This window comes from Vulpes vulpes, chromosome 15 (assembly GCF_048418805.1).
Source record: "Vulpes vulpes isolate BD-2025 chromosome 15, VulVul3, whole genome shotgun sequence".
NCBI lineage: Eukaryota > Metazoa > Chordata > Mammalia > Carnivora > Canidae > Vulpes > Vulpes vulpes.
The window spans coordinates 69,502,524-69,525,626 of record NC_132794.1 but is presented as its reverse complement, the minus strand read 5'-3'; the positions used below and the strand labels follow the sequence as shown (position 1 = coordinate 69,525,626).

Here is a 23,103-nt window from a genome sequence, read left to right as displayed (position 1 = left end):
GAGCCATCAGTCCCCGCCCCACGTCCCTGGGGGGCTGCAAGCTTTTCTCCAGCTGGAGTGAGGAGGGGGAGGCAGCTCCCCAGCTCCTGAATGGACAGAGCCCAGGGCGCACAGGCAGCCAACCCGGGAGCCTGGGTGCCCTCTCTACTCCTTGGGCCCACCTCCAGCCCTGCCCTCCTGGAGGTTGAGGCCTGGAGGCAGCAAAGGGGACCCGCCAGTGCCTTGGCCCCCTCTCCCAAGCCCCTGGGCTGACCTGCAGGTCCTTGGCCAAACACAGCTTTGGCCTGAGACAGAGCAGGCTGACCTCACAGTGCTCTCTGGGGGATCCTCTCACCAAGCCGGATGGGGACACCAGCTAGGGTACTTGCCTCACCTCCTGCTCAGACAAGGGCCCCCAAGGTACACTTTATAAGGGCTGTACCTACATGAGGACACGTGTGATTATCTGCACAGTCCCAGATCATACACTAGCCACAGGAGGTGAGAGATACAAATCCCCATTCACACCCAGCCACAGACACTCAGACCACATACATGCAGACAGCCACATCCTCCCAGGAAACAGCCCTGCACACATGTGCAAGGACCTGCTCACACCCATCAGCTGCACTCCCAGGAGGCCCTGAAAGAGGAGGAGGCAGGGCGGGGGATTTTTATGCATGTTTATATTTAATGAGCCACATGCAAATGAGATGGAGAATGCGCCACAAAAGAGTCAGCCCCCAGAGACTCTGAGAGAGGAAGGGCACAAAGGCTCGGCCTTCTGGGGCGGCCTTGGAGTCCAGAACAAGCCGGTGGATTGAGGGGGCCTGAGACGGGTTGTGCCCACCCACACCAGGGAGCCAAGGGCAGGAGCCAGGACGGGCTCCAGTGCCCGTGCTACCATGGGGGGAGGGCTCCTTCTGGGAGGGGACAAGTGTCCCAGTTGATGGAGTGCCGGAGGGGAGGGGCTGCCTGCCTGGACAGATGGTGAGCCGCCTTCCCGCACTTGAAGCAAAGTGGATTTTAATGAAATGGCAGCCCTGGTGCTGAAGCTGGGAACCGGAGTGGGAGGGGCGCCTTCCCTGGGCTTATGGGGTGGGGTTGGGGATGGTGGGAATGACAGTGGGTAGGGACACTTAACCAGCCTAAAATGGGGTGTGTGTGGGGAGGCTGCACCACAGCCCCTCTACCCCGGCCTCTTCAGACCAGAGTTCAGAGCAGTTCAGATCCCCCAAAGGGTGGGGAGGGGTCCCTGAATATTTATGACACATTGAAATGTAGATTGTAGGTCTGACAGTCTTCTGAGAGGCTTGTCACCTTGGACGGATATACCACCCTCTCCGGGTGCGGGTGCGTCGAGACGCTGCGGAAGAACTGGGGATGCGGGTGCCCAGGAAAGGCAAAAAGGCTGCTGGGCACGGGTAACCAGGGTCTAATGACTGGTGTCTCTGCTGGGCGCCACTGGACTGACTGCTTCCCCTCCCTGGACCTGCTTCCTATTCTGTAAACCACGCAGCGCAATACTCGGGCCTTCGATACCTTAGGGGGAATTTATACAATAAATCTGAAAGCAGCTAAAACAGTGAGGAGTCGGACTTGGGGACAGGGTTTTCTCTGGCCTTTGTGGATCACCAGCCCAAGATCTCCTTGTTATGGGCTTGTTGTCCAAGAATGTGTCCAGCCAGACCTTTCTCAGAGTGTCCCGGCCACATAACCACCCCTTAGCGGGAGAGAGGCTTCTTATGGTGGGAGGCGGGGTAAGCGATGGTGTGTCCTCACAAGCTGTTGCCCAGCATGTGCCAGCTCCAGGAAAGTTCTCAGCCCCCTGGGCAGATGAGTTCTGGGGCTCCAGGACATGGGACCGTGACACCCTCCCCGCCACCCACCTCATGCCTCAGCAGTGTGCATCTTCCATACACACGTCCCTATTCTTTACCAGCCATGTCGGACTTCCACGTGCACCCCCAGGCCACTGTGGGCGAGGAGGGCGGTGTGGCCCGCTTCCAGTGCCAAATCCACGGGCTTCCCAAACCCCTGATCACGTGGGAGAAGAACAGAGTCCCCATCGACACGGACGATGAGAGGTGAGCCACGCGTGGGCAAGCTGCAGGGAAGCCAGAGAGGCGGGTCAGTGTCTGGGCCGGGAAGGGCTGCCCGCGGCCTCCAGGGTGGTGCTTCTGTAACGGCGTCGAGATCAAGCGTCCACGTGGCTGGCGGGGCCCAGACTGGAGGCTGGCAGATTCATCCGCAAGGACTGTGTGTGACTGCGGTCAAGGCTGAAATCGCCAGTTCCCTGGTGTGTGTCTGTGATGACGATGGTGACTTCGGGACAGCGCCTGGGTACCGGGCTGGGTCTGTAGCGTCAGCGTCCGTATGGCTGTTGGTGCAAGGGGTTGTGCTGGTGGTCAACTGTGCCCCTCCCCTCAAAAACAGGTACACACTGCTGCCCAAGGGGGTCCTGCAGATCACAGGACTTCGGGCCGAGGACAGTGGTGTCTTCCACTGCGTGGCCTCCAACATTGCCAGCGTCCGGGTCAGCCACGGGGCCAGGCTCACTGTGTCAGGTGAGCGTCTCCTGCTCTGACTAGTTCTGCCCCTAACCAGCCTCCCGACTTCTCCCCTGTTCAGCCAAGCCCTGGGGATTTGCCAGCCAAGTGCGTAGAGCAGCTTCGGAGCTTCGGAGCTCAAAGTCTGCGTTCCTTGCAGCGAGGGTCCGGAGGGAACGAGGCGGCTCCCTGGCTCCGCTCTACCTGGACCAGCCATCCTCTGCCTACCCTGGGCTCTCCCATTGCTGGAGGGCCCTGCGAGGCTGGGAGCAGAGGGCTGGCTGTGTGCAGGCCCTGGGGCCCCTAGCATCTCCTCTCTGCCCACAGGACTTGGTTTCAGGGCTGGATCTGGTTTCCTACCCCCCTTCCCCGTGTCCTGGCTTGTGGGTGGGATGAGGTGGGAAGGGTCACAGCTGAAGTGAAAGAAACATGGCATCTTCCTCCCAGGCTCGGGCTCTGGGGCCTACAAGGAGCCAACGATCCTCGTGGGGCCTGAGAACCTCACCCTGACGGTGCACCAGACTGCGGTGCTTGAGTGTGTCGCCACGGGCAACCCGCGCCCCATTGTGTCCTGGAGCCGCCTGGGTGAGCCTCATCCTACAGACCCTGCCTCTCCCACCCCATTCCACCCCCTGGGAGGGCGGTCTCATCACCCAGCTGTGGGGGAGGACTTTGAATCCTGTTTGTTCTCCATGGGGGTCCGTGCTCTGTGAGGCCTTAGGGAGGGGGTAAGTTTCCCTTCTTGGCAGGACTGGGGAGGTCGGCCTGCCCCCTACATTCTCCCTCCCCCTGCTCAATGGCTTAGCTCCCTGGGTAACCTCATCCCAAGCGTGGTCCTGCCTCGCTGCTGTCCGGCTCTCCTTCCCCGGGTCCTTCCTCCTGCGTGTCCCTGGCCTCTCTCCCCGGGCTGTGTTCCCCAGCAGCGCAGCTCCAAACCCCGCAAAATCTCAGCCAGTTGTCACACCCTGTCCCTGGGCCCCCCCAGTCTCTAGCCTGGCCCCCTAAATCCCCAGCCTAAATCCCTAGGCAGCTGAAGGAGAGAAAAGAAAGGGTGCAGATGGGCCCACATTGTCTGAGCGGAAAGGTCACTAGGGGAAGGAGAGTCTGGAGGGGATGGGGTGGGGTCGCATTCACAAGGAGACTGTGCCACATTGTAGCAGCTGAGTGATCGGGAAGGCGGGGGCAGCAGGCAGGATAATGGAGTAGATTTCACCACTTCAGCCACTGAATGGGGAGCTGTCTCCTTGCATTCTGACTGTGCTAATCTGATCCTGGAGTGGGGGGAGGGCCCAGTCCCTGGGAGAGGCTGGAAAGAGTGGCCTCACCATTAGGAGGAGCCCATAGGCACCGCAAGGACCATCTGGTCCAGCATTTCCCAAAGGGTGATCTGCAGGGAGGAAAGAATGGCTTGGTGGTCTAACGTCTAACAACTTTGGGAAACAGATTTAACCAGCTTCGTTTGCTGCGGGACTTCTCAGGGCCTTTATATTAAAGAGCTACATGACAGTCCCCAAGAAGAGTGAAAATTTGAATGTGGAACTTTTTTCAAGAGAGACAAACCAGCCTGGGAAACACTCATCTAATCCACAGCCCTCACTTTCCTGAAGGGAAGGGACTCGAAGGTTGTCAGTGAATCCGTGAAAATGCTAGACTTAGAGCCCAGGTCTCTGCTGCTAGGCACGTCTTCAGCACTGCTCCTGCTTCTTCCACAACGCCCTGATGCTTGGGCGGAAGGGTGCAGAGGCGCAGACTGAGGTTCCCTGGACACGGTGGAATGTCCATCAATCTGGGTCATTCACTTGCCCTCTTCCACGCTTATCTCCATGACCTCCCCCCTCACTCCTCCTCCCCTTCTCCCTCAGATGGCCGCCCCATTGGGGTGGAGGGCATCCAGGTGCTGGGCACCGGGAATCTTATCATCTCAGACGTGACCGTCCAGCACTCCGGCGTCTATGTCTGCGCAGCCAACAGGCCAGGCACCCGGGTGAGGAGAACGGCGCAGGGCCGGCTGGTGGTGCAAGGTACGAACTGCCCCAGCCCCAGCCCCAGCCCCGCAGCCCTCTCCCGGAGCCCTGTTCCTTCCTTGCTTCATCAACATCCGTGGCCCAAGCTCAGGGGCCTGCACTCCTCCTACCCCTGGCCCCTTGGTCTCCCCAGACCAAAAGGCAGTTCTCACCTCTCCCCCAGGAATGCGTGTGCTGAGAATAGGATCACATTCTTGGCTATTAGCCCCCCACATGTCCACCCCCCCCCAGTCATTCCCATTTTATAATCTCAGTTGCTTCCCCCAACCCCGTGCTCTTCACTTGTGTCCCTCTTGCCCACGTGCTGTTTTCATTCACACACATGTGGCACCTGCATGCTCACACCTGCCTGCACGCTCTCAGGTGTTTGTCATTCTCACACTCACACCCCAGCTCCTGCTGTGCATGCACAGGCGCAGCTGGTCTCTAACGCACAGGGTGGGTGCAGGGCCGAGGGGTGGTAGGCCAGTCAGGTGGTTCTGTCCATCCTCCTGCCCTGGGGCTCCACTGTCCTCATGAACTGGGCTGGGATCCTAGTCTTGGGTTTTCTGGGGTGGCTCCCCCGCAGAGAGCTGGGGAAGGGGTGGGAGGTAGGGGAATTAGGAACTTAAATGCCTGTTTGTTTAGCATTCCATGTGCCGTTAATCTGTCCAAATGAAAGTGATGGAGCATTTCATTTCTCTGGTGCTAATGGAAGCTGGAGGCTGGGGATTGGAGGAGGGGGGAATTGCATGTAGAGGCGAGGGGAGCTGGTACCAAGGGCCCATCCATCTCCTCGTCATTACGCGCCTTCGGAGGTGCAGCCAAACCTATTAGCACATTTATTTATTTAACAATTTCCTGAACAGGGAGCTCAGCTTGATTGCTTTCGGATACAAATGTCAGTCTTTTAAATAGTCATTAAAATGGAGTCCTCTCCTGGGTCTGCCTCTCTGGGGCCAGCAAGGTGGGGCCTGCCATCAGCTCCTGGAGCCTGGGCCAGGGCTCAGGGTGGGCCCCACCTTGAGGACTCTAAGGGGTGGACATGTGCATCCCAAGCCCACGCTATCCCCATACCCACCCGTTGCTTCACTCACAGCTCTCTTGCCCTGCCCCGCCCCCCAGCCCCAGCCGAGTTTGTCCAGCACCCCCAGTCCATCTCCAGGCCCGCCGGGACCACGGCCATGTTCACCTGCCAAGCCCAGGGGGAGCCACCCCCTCATGTCACATGGTTGAAGAACGGACAGGTGCTGGGCCCAGGAGGCCACGTCAGGCTCAAGAATAACAACAGGCACGTGTGTGGTGTGGGCTGGGGTGAGAACTGGGAAGATGCGGGCGAGGGGCCTGAGCAGGCTGTGCCCCTCCTGCCAGGAAAGAGCGCTTAATTAGCTCTGGAGACTTGAGGCAAGCACCAGCTCCGCTGCTGCCCTCCCAAGAGACCTCAGACTTGTTGTTTATCTTCTGGAGGGGGCTCAGTTTCTCCATCTCTCAAATGGGGTGGTTTGGCCAAATTGCAGGGACACGCGGGGAGGAGGAGGGGACCGGACCTGAGGCTCTCCCTGCCCCTGCAGCACCCTGACAATTTCTGGAATCGGCCCTGAAGATGAGGCCATCTACCAGTGTGTGGCCGAGAACAGTGCCGGCTCCTCGCAGGCCAGTGCCAGGCTGACCGTGCTATGGGCTGAGGGGCTGCCTGGGCCCCCCCTCAATGTGCAGGCGGTCTCCGTGTCGTCCACCGAGGTCCGCGTGTCCTGGAATGAACCCCTGGTCAACACCAAGGAGATTATTGGCTATGTCCTGCACATCAGGAAGGCTGCTGGTGAGGGGGGCTCTGTAGAGCCCCTTCTTTTTATTCACAGTTGATCATCTCTTTCAATTCTGCGTGTCCTGACCCAACCCCTTCCCTCCTGCGTCCGCCCGCCCCCTGCACCCCGATGCCCTCCTCTCACCAGTGCTGGTGGGACTCCCTCGTGCCCCTCACACAGCCCTCCCCTTCACCTCTCCAGACCCCCCAGAGCTGGAGTACCAGGAGGCACTCAGCAAAAGCACCTTTCAGCACCTGCTGAGCGACCTCGAACCCTCCACCGCCTACAGCTTCTACATCAAGGCCTACACATCGAGGGGGGCCAGCTCAGCCTCTGCTCCTGTGCTGGCCAGCACCCTGGGTGAAGGTGAGGCCCGGGCCTGGAGCGCGCTACCACATAGTCTAGGAGTTAGAGCAAAACACCTGCATACTTGTTCAGGGTGGGCCTACACCACCCGGCACCTGTCCCCACCAAGCCCACTTGGAGAAGGGCACATCCTTTTCCAATTCTTCATGCAAGCGGCGGTGGCCAGAGACCTGCCAGGCTTGTGGGGTGGGCAGGGCACAGGGTCACAGGTGGCAGGTGGCAAGCCCCCCACATCTCGGCCTCCTGTGCCCGCAGCCCCCGCCCCACCCCCGTTGTCGGTGCGGGTCCTGGGCAGCTCCTCCCTGCAGCTGCTGTGGGAGCCCTGGCCCCGGCTGGCCCAGCACGAGGGCGGCTTCAAGCTGTTGTACCGCCCGGCGAGCAGGGCCTCCTTCACCGGCCCCATCCTGCTGCCTGCAACTGTCTCCTCCTACAACCTCAGCCAGCTTGGTGAGGGGGACGCAGGTCGCGCTTGGGGAGCCGGGCAGGGGTGCGGTGGCTGGTGCCAGGCGGTGGGGCACAGGGGTCACCTCTCTCCCTGCGGCAACAGAGCTACCCCTGGGGGCTGGGGAGGGCACTCAGCACAGCGCTGCCTTTCCCTCAGACCCCACTGCAGTATATGAGGTGAAGCTGCTCGCCTACAACCAGCACGGGGAGGGCAATGCCACAGTCCGCTTTGTGTCTTTGAGGGGAGCATCTGAGAGGACAGGTATGTCGGGGGAGGGGCTGCCGGGCTCCTGCGGGGAGGCCAGGTGCTGAGGGAGGAGGGGGAACAGGGATGGGGAGAGGAGGAGAGTGTGATGGTGCATGCAGCCCTTGAGAACACAGGCTTACACCTGAGTTGGAAGTTCGGCAGTAAAGCACCCTGGCTGTGTGGCCATGGGCAAGTTACTCCACCTCTCTATAAAACAGGGATAATAATACCTACTTTACATGGACCATCTCATCCTTACCACAGCTTTATAAAGTGTCATTTCCAGTATCTGGCACAAAGGTGGTAAAGAGACCCAAAAAAAGTCAGGCTGGGGTCCCATAAGACAAAGGCAGTGCAGACATGGAAGTGGGTACAGCTGAGGAAGGAGGAGCCCCCAGAGGCTGGGTGTCCAGAGGTGCTGCAGGCCAGGAGAGCCACAGCTCCCAACCTGCCCCTGCCCCTAGCCCTGAGCCCACCCTGTGACTGCCGGAAGGAGGAAGCCACCAACCAAACGTCCACCACAGGCATCGTCATTGGCATTCACATTGGGGTCACCTGCATCATCTTCTGTGTCCTCTTCCTCCTGTTCGGCCAAAGGGGCAGGTGGGTCTGGGGCAGGAGGGTGGGGGACAGCGTGGGGAGAGAGAGTTGGGGGCTCACTGCATCCATCCTTGTTTTTGTTCCTCCCCCTGAACCCTCCCCCTAATTCTTGGCTCACCCCTTAGGGTCCTCTTGTGTAAGGATGTAGAGAACCAGCTCTCCCCTCCTCAGGGCGCCCGGAGCCCAAGGGATCCTGGCATCCTGGCACTGAACGGGGCGGGCCGGGGAGAGCGGGCCCAGCTGGGCCGAGATAAGAAGCGTGTGGATGCGAAAGAACTGGAACAGCTGTTCCCTCCAGCTGGGGCAGCAGGGGGGCCAGACCCCAGACCTGACCCCAGAGCCATGGTGAGTGCCCCCACCCCGAGCCGGCCTCCTGCTTCAGGCTCAGACCACCACCTCCCAATCCTGCGTTCCCTTCACCTTGGTCGTCGCCCTTCACCAAGCTCCAGGCACAGAACGTATGGCTGGTGCTGCCCTAGGAGCGCCTGAATCAGGCAGGGGGGCCTGGAGTCCCTGGGGATGGGGCCCAGGGCCTGACCCTGTGGCTGGGGGCTCGTGGGCTTGACGCCGGTGTGACTGGCCCTTTCCCTAGCAGGATCCTGGGGCCCCTGCGCTGTGTGAGGAGACCCAGTTCTCCAGGCTGCCGCTTGAGGGATTCAGCCTTCTGGAGGAGATGATGTCAGAAGCCAAGGCCCCCTGCCCAGGCCCGGCGGCTGCCCTGCCACCCCAGGATGCGGGCCCCAGCCTCCTCAGTGAAGGACAGGCTCCCCGGCCTTCCACAGCACCAGCTGCCCAGCCGACTTGCTCGGGACAGTAGCCAGTGTCTGGCAGGTGCTGGAGGGGGTGACCCCCCCACCCCATTCTCAGGTCAAAGGCAAGATTTCTCCTGTCATGTGGGACTCAGATGGGGGCTTCCCAGCATTTCTGTCCCAACTGCCCCTCAGGTGGTCAAGATCTAAAGTAGCCTCAGCAGGGACCCCCAGGACCTGGAGGGGTTCCTGGAGGAGCCCGTCCCCCCTCACTTCTGCTTGGTGTCCACATGACTTGGAACTGAACTAATGTTTTCCTTTAAAAAAAAAAAAGAAGAAGAAGAAGAAGAAGAGAGGACAGTGAATTAGACTTCAAAAATACGCCCCTGCTGTGGCTGGGCCCCTGACACTATCACCCTCCACCACCTTGTTTTCTCAGGATGGATTTTTGCTGTTTGGCTCTCAGTACCTACCTCAGCCGGAATGAATGTTCTTGGGGGAGCTGGGCCGTGGCCTCAGCCCCCCCACCCCACAGAGCCCCAAATGCACTCCTACCTCAAGCCCCTGTAGGGGCACCCCCTCTCCCTCCCCATATTGTCATCTAGAGTTTAAAAAAAAAAAAAAAAAAGAAAAGAAAAAAAAAAAGGCACTTCCCCATTTCCAGGTGTGAAAGAAAACCTCTACCTCAAGGCTCGCCGTCTGTCCGGGCCTGTGTTGTATCACTGGACCCTCCTCCTGCCCGCAGCCCTTCTATCGCCCCCCAGAGAGGAGGCCAGAGGCTAAGTCACCAACGGTGGGCCTCTCAGGACCTGCAGAAATAAAGATGGGATGAGTCAAAGAAAATGTGAAAAGAAGCCAAAAATTAGAGGAAAAGGTGTTCCTTGAAGTATAAATCGCTCCAAACCAGCCACCTTCCAGCACGCTGCTGCTGCCCCACCTGGTCTCATCTGTCCACTCCCAATTCTGACCCCTCGGCCAACTGCTCCTTGACTGGGATCCATCCCGATGACCTTCTCCCTGCCCAGGCCTTGGGGGTGGGGTGTCACCCCACAGCCTGCCTCCTGTCCTGCCCGGACACAGAGCCCTGCAGCAGGCTGGGCCCCGGCGGGCACCGTGTGTGTGACCGGTGTGCACGTGTTGGATCGGGGGGTTCCCTGGCAGAGGTGGCCCAGCCCTCTGTCCCATGGGACACAGCCTGCTTGACCCAACCCCTGGACAGTGAAATGACCGCTGAATGCAGATGTGGCTGGAAGATATTTTTATACAAGGTGTGTTTAAAGATTTATGTTCTTGTGACTTCTTGTTTTTCTTTTTCTGTCGTGGTGTTTTTTGAAATACTTAAAGTAGAAAGAAGAAGAAGAAAAAAACAACCAAGGAAACAAATACCTATTTTTGGTTAACTCATTTTTTTAAATAGAAGGAAAACTTTTTTTTAAAGGAAAAAAAAAAGTGTATCCCTTAAGTATGAGATTAGACCATAAAGTCCCTGACCCCCAACCCTCTAGGGAACCCCCCCCCTTAAGTTTAGTTAATTAGATAAAGAAGGTAGGATTTGTGGTGTTTTCCTAGAAGACTGGAGTGTCCATGTGGACTTGGGAAAAGGCAGTCCGCCCCTCCTCCCAAATGCTGGGCCTATGCCAAAGGCCCTCAGAACTCCCACTCGGTGCCCCCTGTGTCCCCGCATTGGCCTCTGTGCCCCCCCCCCCAATCCTGCAGACCCCTCTCCCATGGGAAGAGTGGTCTGGGGTAGGAGCGGGATGAGGAGCCACCTGGCCTGACTTGACCTGACTTTTGTCACATTCTACTCATTTTGACTGAATAAAAGTCCTGTTGCCAAAGTGAACCTTGAGTATTTTGGTGGCTGTGTCAGGTGCTGGGGTTAGGGTGGCCAGCGGTGGGCCAGGCCGACCCTCACAAATTCAGAGCCCAGAATAGAATAACAGCAGCCCCCCACCCCTGTCTGGCCGGTGTACCACTTAAGGCACCATGCATCCTGGGCCCTGCACACATATGGAGGTCCCCTAGGTCCCCACGACCTTTCTGGGGGGGTAGTCTAGTTATTATCACCTTATTCTACAGATGATGAAACAAGAGAAATGAAGGCTATGTTGAAAATCTCACAGCCACTCGTGGCAGGATCAGAGTTTGTGTCCAGACCAGGCCATCGGGTTCCAGGGTCTGGGTGCCGACCGCCTCTCAGCACCTCCTTAGCCCGCAGTGAGAATCTGAGGCCAGTCCCTCGGCTCTGTAGTGACAGCTCACCCATACTGAGCCAGGTACTCTTCATGCATTGTCTACCAGGAAGGACTATTTTCATCCCCAATCTAAAGTTGAGGAATGGGATCTGGCTGAGTGTCTCTCTCCAGGGCATACAGCCATAATCCCCATCCGGGCGTCTCCATTACTCCCTGTCTGCTCCTCAGTCCAGGCTCCCGAGCCAGGTCTGGAGCTGCCAAAGCTCGGGATAGGCCGAGAGAGACTCGGCTTAAAGGTGGTTGTGCTGACAAAGACCCGGAGGCCTCAGAGGGCCTCAAGCTTAGTAAAAGGCAGTGGTGCAGTGCAACTGCTAAGAAGGTCGGTGTTGCCTCTACCGGTGTTGCCTCTACCGCAGAAACAGAGTCAGAGCTCCCCCTGGGAAGCTCTAGGGGGCTGGGCTCCATACCCAGAGGCAGTTTTTTCAAGGAGCAAACCAAAATAGTGATTTGCAAGCTGGGCTTCTCCAGCTGTGGAGAGGGTATGGGGGTGAACCTCTCTGCAGGGGGATTCCACTCTCCCTGCTCATACTCAACGAGAGCAGCTCCACTTCCATCTGTCTTATATGTTGGGCTCTTCATGAGATTTCATTTGAAAACAGGGTTCTGGGGGTGCCTGGGTGGCTCAGTCAGTTAAGTGTCCAACTCTTGATTTCAGCTCAGATTCTGATCTCAGGGCTGTGAGAGAGAAAACAGAGTTCTGCTCCTAAGAGAACATTTGAAAGCCCCTGGCCTGGCACTTCTGGAAGAGGTGTGCAGGGGCCATTGGGCCGAGGCCAGGCCAGAAACAGTGATGGTGTGTGGACGCCAAACTGAGAAGCCTGACGCACCGCGGAACCTGTCCTGAGTCTCCAGGGGAGGTGGTTGACTTGCCCTGATTTTCCCAGAGAAAAGAGCTAAACCCCAATATAGACCTAAAACCTCACCTTTCTTGACACAGAACTTTGCAACACAGGAATTCTTCGACGCCGCCAGCCATCCAAGGGCTGCCTGGGAAGGTGATGGGTTTGTCATCTGTTCAAGCAGATCCTGCAGCAGACAGGAGTAGACCAGGTGCCCCTGTCCCCTCCAAGAGTCCAAGATGCTAGTACCCTCCCCAGAGACGCATCTGGAAACATTTAGAAACCACCTAATATGACCCATGTAGATGTATGCAAATTATACACAAATTACATGCAAATATAAGCAGGGCTGTTCTAACAAGGACGAACCAAGTAAAGGTAAAGGGAAGCAGGGTTCCAATTAGGAAGATTAGCAGAAATAGGCGTCAAAGTTGGGTGGGGGGTGGCGGGGGGTGCTGACTGGAATCTGGCTCCTGATCTCAAATAGTCCCATGGCCTCAGGCTGAAGACACTCGGCCCCATACACACGGTCTTTGGGCAGAGAGCCGCCAGGGCTTGCAACCTGCTCCGATTGTTAATGCTCTGTCACAAGCCACCCCTGACTTCGTGGCTTAATATAACATTTATTTTGTTCATACACTTGCGGTTTGGGCAAGGGCTCAGGAGGACAGTTGTCTGCTTTTCCGGGCACCAACGGGGGCAGCTTGAAGCCTGGGGCTGGAATCATCGGAAGGCTTACTGGCTCTCATGTCTGGTGGCTGATGCTGGCTGCTGGCCTCGACACCCCCACATGGCCTCTCCCTGTGGCCTCGGGTCCTCAAAGCATGGTGGCTGGGATCCAAGGAGGAGTGACTAGGAGCCAGGCCGAAACTGCATCATCATCTTGAATCCAACCCCGGACATCACGTTCTGCCCACTAGAAGCAAGTTGCTGAGGCCGGTCCTACTCCAGGGAGGGGAATTACATTCCACTTTTTAAAAAAAAATATATTTTAATTATTTATTCATGAAAGACAGTGAGAGGCAGGCAGAGACACAGGCAGAGGGAGAAGCAGGCTCCATGCAGGGAGCCTGACGTGGGACTCGATCCCCGGACCCCAGGATCACGCCCCGGGCTGAAGGCAGACACTAAACCGCTGAGCTGCCGGGCTGCCCCACATTCCACTTTTTGATGGGAGTAAAGTCAAAGTTATGGACAGATTTTAAAACTCTCCCAGGACCACTTCAGGGTACAGGTGGAGAACAAGTGCGAGCTGGGGGCTCCATGGACCAGAAGCCCCCGCCTCCCCGCCAGGAGGGCAACGGCCAGAAGGGGCTGCTGCTGGGGCTGCAGGAAGACAGGGGCGCTCCCCACTCCTGCACAAGCCCCACTTATTATTGATGAAGATGACCCGGGTGTTCAGTCTCGAAGCCACGGGGAGGCGGGACAGGCCCTGGGAGCAGCACCACCAGCTCTAACCTCGTGGGTGAGGGGCCAAGAAGGTGGGTGCAAGCCGAGAGCCCCACCAGCCTGGGTTGGTAGACCCCGGAATGATGTGCTGGAGCTGACCACTGTCTCTCTCATGAGACAGATGTGCCCACATGGGGCAGGAGTTGCTCAAGGGGACAGGGAAGTTAGAGGCAGGGCCAGGGCTGGCACCCAGGACGGCCACAGCCCAGCTGGAGCCCTTTCCACTCACCTCAGTCAGACTCCCAAAAGTGGCCTGTGCTCCAGAGCCTGGAGGGAAGGGAGAGGGAGAAGAACGGTGGTGGGGGAGGGATGGGGAAAGGGGAGCCTGGATTAGAAGCAGGAAATGAAGAGGTGGGAACAACCAAGAGTGGTCCAGGCCAGGGTCACGGACAGGGATGTCTAAACCTCTGCTCCTCTCACAAAGAAGTTTATAGGGTCTGATTTGGGAACTCTGTTGCTTCCCTGGCCCTCTTGGAGTCACCTGGGGCAGGAAAGGCGGGAGGAGAGGGGAGGTGGAAAGAAGGACTAAGGGAGCCAGGCTGACCAGGGAGGAAAGAACTTGCTCCTTGGGCTCGAGGGATGTACCTGGACTTGGTTCTCCCAAGGACACCGATGGTCACCCTGTGCCATGTGCCTACTGCCGCAGTACAGGGTCTGGCGCTGGCCCTCACTCCAAAATGTCCACAACCTGAGACTCCTTCTCCCCTGAATGCCTCTCATGTTCTGTGCTGCTCAGGGCTCTGAATTTACTTCCCTGCCTCCTGCTCTGGCTCCCCACTACATGAATTTGTATCCCCAGGACCCACTTAGTAACTGCTGAAGGCAGGCCTGCAGGAACAGGACCTCTAACTGGAATGCTGGGGACACTGTCCCGGAATCACAAAGAAAAAACCCTTTGGTCCAATCCCTGGCTACTATGGTACTATCTTGGGTTAAGTAACAGGAGAGTTTTGTGCCTGGAAGCTTGGGGTCACCTCTCCCTTGACTAAGCCCCCCAGATACTCAGGCTGAGACTAAGATAGGAAGAACTGGAGCCCCAGGAAAAGGAATGATTTCTCTTCCATGCCCTGCTCAGGTGCCACCATACAGAGGACCTTCTTTAATTCCAGCTGGTGGTTCACTGGCCATAAACCCTCAGGCTTTTGCCACCTGAGAGCTGGCCCAGAGCTCATGCTCTGTTCTTGAGAATGATGAGTGAGGAGCATGGCATCCCCTGGAGCTGGTGTGGTGGTCTGAACCCTGGGCTCAGCCATTTCCTAGTCATGTGACTATGAGCAGTTGACTTAACTTCTCCGGGCCTCAGTTTTCTCATCTGTAAAACTGGGATAATATGTTCCTACCTCAAAGGGTTGTTGACTCCGCTGGCTTCTTTACAGAAACTGATAAGCTAAGCCTAAAATTCATATGGAAATACAGGGAACCCTGAATAGCAAAAACAATCTTGAAAACAAAGAACAAAATTGGAAGATTCACTTCCTGATTTCAAACCTTATACAAAGCTACAGGAATGACTATAAGGACAGACATACATGCCAATAGGATAGAATTGAGAGCCCAGAAATAAACCCTCACATATACGGTCAATTGATTTTTGACAAGGATGTCAAAACCATTTATGGGGAAGACGATACTTTTCAATGAATGGCAATGGGACAAGTGGATCTTCCCCATGAAACAGAATGAATTTGGACCCCTTCCTCATACCATGTAAAAAAAAAATCACAATGGAGCAAAAACCTAAAAATGTAAAAGCTGACACATAGAAGAAAACATAGATGTACGTATTTGTAGCCTTGGATTAGGCAAAAATCAACATAATGCCACAGGTACAATCAAGAAAAGAAAAAGCAGATACATTCAACACCATCAAAATTAAAACCTTTGTGCTTCCAATGACGCCATCAAGAAAGTACCAAGACAAGTACAGGATGGGAGAAAATATTTGCAAGTCACATCTCTGATAAGGAATTTGTATCTAGAATATATGAAGAAGTCAGATTCTAGATAAAAAGAACTCAATGATAAAAAGACAAGTAACCCAATTTAAAAGTGGGCAAAGGTGGGGCGCCTGGCTGACTTAGCCAGTAGAGCATGTGATTCTTGATCTTAGGGTCATGAGTTTGAGCCCCACATTGGGCATAGAGATTACTTAAATATTAAAAAAAATAATAAAAATGGAAAAAGGATCTGAATACATATTTCTGCAAAGAAGATATGCAAATGGCCAATAAGCACATTAAACAAATAAAAAGTAAAACCCCAATGGGATCCTACTCTGTTCCCATTAGGATAGCTAAAGTAAAAAAAGTCATTTGATATCAAGTGTTGTTGAGGACGTAGAGAACTCCGAACCCTCAGACACTGCCAGTGGGAATGTAAAATGGTACAGCTGTCATGAGAAGCAGTGTCCACTCCTCTAAAGATTGGACATATGGTTATCAGATAACCCAGCAGTTCTATTCCTCAGTGTACATTCAAGAAAAATGAAAAGACAAACGTTTACACAAAAACTTGCACTTTGATGTTCATAGCTATAAGATTAGTGATAAATAGTAGAAATTATCTAAATGCCCCCCCAGCTGATGAATGGATAAACAAAATGGGGTATATTCATATAATAGGATATTATTTAGCAGTGAAATGGACGAACCTTGAAAACATCATGCTAAGTGAAAGAAGTCAGTCACAAAGGACCACATATCAGACGGTTCCATTTGTATGAAATGCCCAGAATAGGCAAATCTATAGAGAGGAGAGAACAGATAAGTGGTTGCCTAGGGCTGGGGGCTAGGGGAAATGGGGAGTCACTGCTAACAGGCACAGGTTTTCTTTTTGGGGTGAGGAAAAGGTTTTAAAATTGGTTGTGGGGATCCCTGGGTGGCTCAGCGGTTTGGCACCTGCCTTTGGCCCAGGGTGTGATCCTGGAGTCCCGGGATCGAGTCCCATGTCAGGATCCCTGCATGGAGCCTGCTTCTTCTCTGTGTCTCTGCCTCTCTGTGTGTGTGTGTCTCTCATGAGTAAATAAATTAAAAATCTTAAAAAAATAAATAAAAATAAAATTGGTTGTGATGGTGGTTACACAACTCTCCGAATATACTAAGAACTACTAAATTGCCCACTGTAACGGATAAGTTGTATGGTATATAAATTACATCTCGATAAACTGTCATTAAAAAAGAAAAAAGTAGCTGGGGGCACCTGGGTGGCTCAGTCGGTTGAGCATCTGACTCTTGGCTTCAGCTTGGGTCATGATCTCAGGGTGGTGGGACTGAGCCCGGTGTGGGGCTCCACGCTCAGTGGGGAGTCTGCCAGCGATTAGCTCTCTCCCTCTGCCCCTCCCCCTGCTCCCTCTCTAAAAATAAATAAATCTTAAAATTAAAATGAAAACATTTCTAAAAAGAGGCTGAAAAGACTCAATGAATTCATAATGAGGAAAGTATGCAGTTTGTGTTCGAATGATCCCATTGTCACAGGCAGAGAAATTGGGGTGGGCAGGGCAAGGTGACCCAAAGTGGGAGGTGAAGAGTGGGATCAAGAAGAAAGCAAGAGGGTCACCCGCGTGGCTCAGGGGTTAAGCGTCTGCCTTTGGCCCAGGGCGTGATCCTGGAGTCCCCACATCTGGCTCCCTGCAGGGAGCCTGCTCCCTCTGCCTGTGTCTCTGCCTCTCTGGGTCTTTCATGAATGAATAAATAAAATCAAATAAAGAAGAAGAATGCAAGGTCCGGCAGCCCGGGTGGCTCAGCAGTTTAGCGCCGCCTTCAGCCCAGGGCCTGATCCTGGGTCTCAGGATCAAGTCCCACATAGGGCTCCCTGCCTGGAGCCTGCTTCTCCCTCTGCCTGTGTCTCTGCCTCTCTCTGTGTGTCTCTCGTGAATAAATAAATAAAATCTTTAAAAAAAAAGAAGAAGAAAGCAAGTTCAAGGGGACCTCTGCCCCTGGCCAGGCCTCCTACAGCGGAGGGGGTCTCTGGACGCAGGTTTCCAGCCTGGAAGCCCCCCTTCCCGGGGAGGAGGGTCGTGACCAGAGGGCTTTGCTGCCACCCTGTGGACTTGGCTCCGCTCGGCTCTGGGGACTGAGGATTGCAGCTAGCGGCTGAGGTGCCGGGCCCACACCTGAGGGGCAGACCAGGCCCTCAGCAGGGCGGCAGCACAGGCTTGAACACAGTCACTGCCAGCCAGCCCGCCAGCCTAACGCGTCCTCGGACGGACGGTGGCAGCAACAAGCTGCGGGAACAGAAGGAAACGCAGCTCCTAGGAGTCGGGATTAAGGAGGCCTTGGAGGAAGGGGAGGGGAGGGCTCTGAGGCATGAAAGGGCACCTGGGACCTGCACCTGCACCTCGGAGCAGCCAGGAAGCTCTCATCTGCTGCACGGGGCTTGGCACTTAATAGATGCTCGAGAAAGAGCCGAGTGAACGGTTATGAGATTTCCAGAGCGGGCGCTGTTTTGCACAGGCTGAGGGGTCTGAGGAAAGCTTGATGTGGCCTTCCGGGTGGAAAGGGAGCCAGCCAGAGGGCCGGAGAGCCAGGGGCTTCCTGGGGAAGGGAAAGAGCCTTCCTGGAGTCCTGAGTGCCCTGGGATAAAGACATACCTCTGGGGATCCCTGGGTGGCTCAGTGGTTTAGCATCTGCCTTCGGCCCAGGGCGTGATCCTGGAGTCCCGGGATTGAGTCCCACCATCGGGCTCCCTGCATGGAGCCTGCTTCTCCTCTGCCTGTGTCTCTGCCTCTCTCTCTCTCTCTCTCTCTCTGTCTCTCATGAATAAATAAATAAAATCTTAAAAAAAAAAAAAAAAAGACGATACCTCTCTTACTGCTTCCGGTGGCTACTGTGGAACACCTCCACGTTCCCCATCTGAGTCTTCTCAAAGCCTTGCGGTGGGCAGGCAGGGCCCCTCCGTCATCCCTTCATCTAGGGGAGGAAACCGAGGCCCAGGGAAGCAGGGTCTGGAGCTGGAGCTGCGGCTGGAACGTGGGCCTCCTGTGCTGAGGCCATGCTGTCTGCTGACTTGCTGTCTGTGTGCTGAGGAGAAGGGGGCAGGGGAACGTGGGGAGCGAAGGGAATGGTCTAAACTGGCTCAGATGAAGTCTTTCTTTCTGAACGTTGAGGAGAGACCCAGAAATGTCAGACCCTGGAGTAGGGAGGGTGGAAGAAGTTGGGCATGTCCTAAAATGCAGGTTGCATCCGGAACCTGCCATAGCTTCTCGCTGCTCCCAGGGCAGTACAGCAGCTTTGAGCTGGCATTCAGGGTCCCCTCCCAAGAGGCAGTGGCATCCAGGGGCTCAGAGCCCAGGCGTGGATTGAAATCCCCCCTCAGCCGCTGCCCTGCTACGTGACCAGGACTATCCCTGAACCCCTGGTACCACTGCCTCCTCTAGAAACCATGGATGAGGACAGCACCTACCTCGCGTGCTGTGAGCAGTAAACGTCAGCTGTGGAAGGCAGCCAAGACCATGCTTGCTCCTCTTCTTGTTCAGAACAGAGCCTAATTCTTGGCTCCTGGCGCTGAGTCCAATCCGGAGCTGGGCTCCGGGCTTCTCCAGCACACGCCAGGCACAGTGGGGCCTCCTTCAGCCTGGAGGGGGACCAACCACCGGCCCCTTCTTTCCCAGATCCCTTCCCACAACCCCCCCCCCCCATGTCTTCCCTGATCCCTCCAATTAGAACCGCTTCTGCTTTGGCCTTTCCTCTGCACCTCGCTTAACCCTCTCATACAGGACTACTTCCTTCTGCAGCAAATATGCCCCACGGGTCTACCTGTCATCCCTGCTTGGGGCCTTGGCAAGCGAGCGTCCTAAGGACGAGCCTGGTATCTTCTCCCCTTGGAGCCTAGGAGCTGCCCAGAGTGGACGCGGAGCAGCACCGACACCCAGACCCCCAGACCCCCAGGCGCTGGTGGAAAGCAAGAAGGCAGGGGAGCAAAGCTGAAGGGGGTGGTGGGGAGGAAAAGGGAGGAAGACGGGAAGCCAAGGAAGACTGTAGAGCAGCCAGGGCTGGTTCCTCCTGAAGCCTTGGGATAGGAGGCTGGAGGCTGGAGGCTGGAGGCTGGAGGCCGGCCACCTGCAGCGTGCTGTGGCTCTGACCTTCACGCTGGACTTGCTGGGGAGCCCCCACCCCGGAAGCGCCACTGCCCCATCTGCAGCACGGAGAATAATGGGACTTAATCCAATTGGCTTGTTGTGGGGATGGAGGAGAGCAATCAAAGGATCCCTGACACCTGGGCCACCGTAAGTACTCGATCAATGCCTGTGCCCGGACAGGTTGGTGGTTCTGAGAATTCCAGACAGGTCAGAATAAAAGGCTGCTGCAGGCTGCTGGGGACCAGGGGTGCTTCCCAAGCTTGGAGAGAGCCTTTTGTCCTAGAGCCCTGCCCAGGGGCCACACAGGGGTCCCATGGTGTTTGGGGCCTCCCCCCCCCCCCCCCCCCCCCGACAGACAATAAAGCCTCCTGATTGCTTGATTAAAGGAAGCGGATACACAATTAATTTCAATTTTAGGCCTCATCCTCCTGGTCTTTCAAAAAGAACCGCACACCCCATTCCAATTTACACACTGAAACAATATGGAATCTTCCACCGGGTTCTGAAGCCTTTGAAGTGACCAGACCAGACTATTGATTTATTTCAAACTAACCTCTCTCTTTGAACCCAAAGAGGTCAAGGTTAATTATACAATAAAACACCCTGTGCCCAGCTGCCCCCTGTGAGGGGGCAGGGAGCCCCCAGACCTTTCCAAGCCAGCAAATGGGGGGGATCATATTTCTGATTCCTTTTCTGCATTCATTTCCTTATTCAGGGTCCATTAAGGAGAAAAAGAAGAAAAAAGCCCCTCAACCCCCTCATTTCCTCCCTGAGAGATAAATTTTAATTTGCTGGAAACCGACAAAAGGGATCTAAACCAGGTTGCACCCTGGGTTGAAAGCGCTGGCTGGGAGCATAGCACCTATTCTGGGGGTGGCAGAGGGAAGCGAAGGGTGCAAACCACCCCCTGGTCTGCCTCTCCCACACAGGGCGAGGGACTGGCTCTGTGGACGCTGCCAGTGTGACCACGGGTTGCAGCTCCCCCTGGGTGCGCTGACCAGCCCCCAACAGCCTCGCCAGGTGGGCACCACTGAGTCCCTGTTCCCACAGCTGAAACAGGCTCCACTGGTACCAACCACAGCAGTTTGCAGTTGTCACAGTCAGGCAGTGGTAGGGCCAAGACTGGAACCCAAACTTTCATTCCCCTTGTAAAATAATGGATCCTCTTCCCTGGCATCTCCCCCAACCCTAGGGAAACCACATAATTTTTTTAATTTCCATCATTAAAAGAAAAAAAATCCAAAGCTATTCTCTAATGCATGGACCATAATTAAGCGTCCCCAGTTATCCCAACATCATCCACCTGAGCTGTGTTTCCCAGATCCAGGATCCAACCAAAACTCACGCACTCTCTTGGCTATTAGGTCTCTTTACTCTGCTGTTCCAGAACAGACCCAGCCTTCTTTGTTTTCCTGACACTGATATTTCTGAAGAGATAAGGTCAGTTGACCTGCAGAGTGACCCTCAGTGTGCATTTGTCTCATGTTTCCTCCTGACTAGTTAGAGAATCAAATAGTACCTTGAGCTGCAAATCATTCACATGTGAGGCTGCAATTCATTTCAGGGCATCACATCTGGAGTCCCATGATGTTTTTGGTGAGGGGGCCAGGGTTTTCAGCCGATGCTTGTTCTTAGCCTCCTAGAAGCTTCTCAGCATGAGGGGCATCTTTAGCATTGGCCACCAGATGAGCATGCTCTCTGGGACTCTTCCGACCCACAGACTACAACCAGAACCTTGGAAGAAAGTCCACCAAACACAGCCTGAGATGCATTTTCCCAATTCTTCTTGATGGAACATTCCTATGTTTGCATCAAGACTCAGCAACCACATCTCCACCTCTGTGAGGCCTTCATAATTCCCAGAATCAATGCTCCCTCCTCTCTGATTCTACAACCCTTTGTTGCCTGGCTCCTTGAGTGATTCATCTCAAGGTAGTAAAGGTCACTGTGGCGGTCTCACTGCCCCCTATACATTCAGGGTTCACCATAGAAGGTTCTCCATGAATATTTGCCAAATAAGGCCAGTCTGCCTTGCGAGTGATCTCAGTTTTACATTTGAAAGAAGAGCCAATATCCAATAATGAATCGAAAAGCTGTTTGAGTCTTTGCTGAACAGCCTGGAAGAGGTGCTGGAGGATTAATTAGATTGCATGTCATTCACCAGAGTCCTAAATATCCTCTCCATTCATCTTTCTCCCTGTCATCTCATGGCTTCTCCTTCACCTCCAAATCTCTCTGCTTTCTCTCCTTTCACAATCCATCTTCTTTGGATTCAATTTTGTTCTTTTTAAGTATAAGAAAAATGTATTAATTTAGGTCAAACAAGCAATACACAGTAACATTCTCCTTGTTTAAAGAAAAAAAAAATGTTACAGAAGTCCCCTCTCAACTGCCCCAAGCCCAGAGCCCTCCTAGGGACAATACCATTATCAGCTTCAGGTACTCTTCCAAGCTTTTTTTCTATGGAACACAGACTTCCATATATGGATATGCTAAATAATGTTTCCAATGTCCAGTGCCTCACCGAACCTTACAGTCTCCTTGTTCTCATCAGCATGTGTTTCTGTAGAGTAGACATGAGAGGATTTGCTGGGCCTGGGGCATGTGCATTGTGAATCTAAAGGAGCCCGCCTAATGATCCCAAGACACTGTGCATCCTTTTTTTTTTTTTTTTTTTAAGATTTTTAAAATTTATTTATTCATGAGAGACACAGAGAAAGAGGCAGAGACACAGGCAGAGGGAGAAGCAGGCCCCATGCAGGGAGTCTGATACGCGGGACTCAATCCCGGGTCTCCAAGATCATGCCCTGGGCCAAAGGCAGGCTCACTAAACCGCCGAGCCACCTAGGGATCCCCGACATTGAGCATCCTTACTTTCCACCAGCAGTCTGTGATAGGACCAGGACTGTTTTTCTTCCATGCAGCTTCCTTCTCTCCCAAGGCTGCTTTGAGGACCCCAGTGCAAGGGTGGTTTAACATTTGTAAATCAATCAAGGTGACACACCACATTGACAAAAGGATAAAAATCAGAGGATCATCTTAACAGATGCAGAAAAAAAGGCATTTGACAAAAATCAACAGCCACTCATGATAAAAATTCTCAACAAAGTGGGGAATGTGGCAACGTAATAAGAGCCATATGTGACAAACCAACAGCTAATATGACATTCAATGGTGAAAAGCTGAAATCTTTGTCCCTAAGATCAGGAACAAGACAAAGGTGCCCACTCTTGCCACTTTTATTCAACATAGTATTAGAAGTGCTAACCACAGCAATTTGGCAAGAAAAAGACATAAAGCCCATCCAAATTGGAAAGGAAGAAGTAAAACTGTCACTATTTGAAGATGACATAACACTTATATAGAGAAAACCCAAAAAAACTCCACTAAAAAACTGTTCAAAGTGATAAATGAATTCAGCTGCAGGATATGAAATTAAAATACAGAAGTGTAAGATCTTTCTATATACCAATCATGAACTATTAGAGAAACTAAGAAAATAATCCCATTTACAATTACATCAAAAAGAACTAAATACCTAGGAATAAATTTAACCAAGTAGGTGAAAGATGTGCTCTGAAAACTACAAGACATTGATGAAAGAAGCTGAAGAAGACACAAATGAATAGGAAAATATTCTGTGCTCATGAATTGGAAGGATTAATACTGTTAAATTGTCTCAAAGCAACCTACAGAGTCAATGCAATCCCTACCAAAATTCCAAGGACATGTTTCAGAACTA

General features: G+C 54.2%; 1 protein-coding gene and 1 long non-coding RNA gene across 6 annotated transcripts in view; one reads left to right on the top strand and one right to left on the bottom strand.

Moving 5' to 3' along the window:
- The window catches only part of IGDCC3 (immunoglobulin superfamily DCC subclass member 3), a 41,108-nt gene extending 31,724 nt beyond the window's left edge, over positions 1–9,384 (top strand). For 3 of the 4 annotated variants that reach the window (XM_072738827.1, XM_072738825.1, XM_072738826.1), the window contains exons 3-14: positions 1,922–2,066; positions 2,416–2,546; positions 2,976–3,113; positions 4,391–4,549; positions 5,657–5,822; positions 6,103–6,350; positions 6,538–6,702; positions 6,958–7,149; positions 7,304–7,408; positions 7,858–7,996; positions 8,119–8,338; positions 8,589–9,381. In XM_072738827.1, coding sequence (XP_072594928.1) covers positions 1,922–2,066; positions 2,416–2,546; positions 2,976–3,113; positions 4,391–4,549; positions 5,657–5,822; positions 6,103–6,350; positions 6,538–6,702; positions 6,958–7,149; positions 7,304–7,408; positions 7,858–7,996; positions 8,119–8,338; positions 8,589–8,810 — 2,030 coding nt within the window. In that variant the 3' untranslated portion in view covers positions 8,811–9,381. Of the gene's footprint in view, positions 1–1,921; positions 2,067–2,415; positions 2,547–2,975; positions 3,114–4,390; positions 4,550–5,656; positions 5,823–6,102; positions 6,351–6,537; positions 6,703–6,957; positions 7,150–7,303; positions 7,409–7,857; positions 7,997–8,118; positions 8,339–8,585 lie in introns of all 4 variants that reach the window. The other variant, XM_072738824.1, reaches the window with a different exon arrangement.
- Positions 646–18,905, bottom strand: LOC112927191 (uncharacterized). 2 transcript variants are annotated; one of them, XR_011997428.1, is made up of 4 exons: positions 18,086–18,412; positions 11,921–12,023; positions 9,427–9,551; positions 646–2,359 (listed from the first exon to the last, which is right to left on the bottom strand). It is a non-coding gene; the product is annotated as an uncharacterized lncRNA (long non-coding RNA). The 2 variants fall into 2 exon arrangements; XR_003236479.2 differs by lacking the exon at positions 646–2,359 and adding an exon at positions 18,686–18,905 and having other exon boundaries at positions 18,086–18,303.
- Between the last annotated feature and the right edge of the window lie 4,198 nt (positions 18,906–23,103).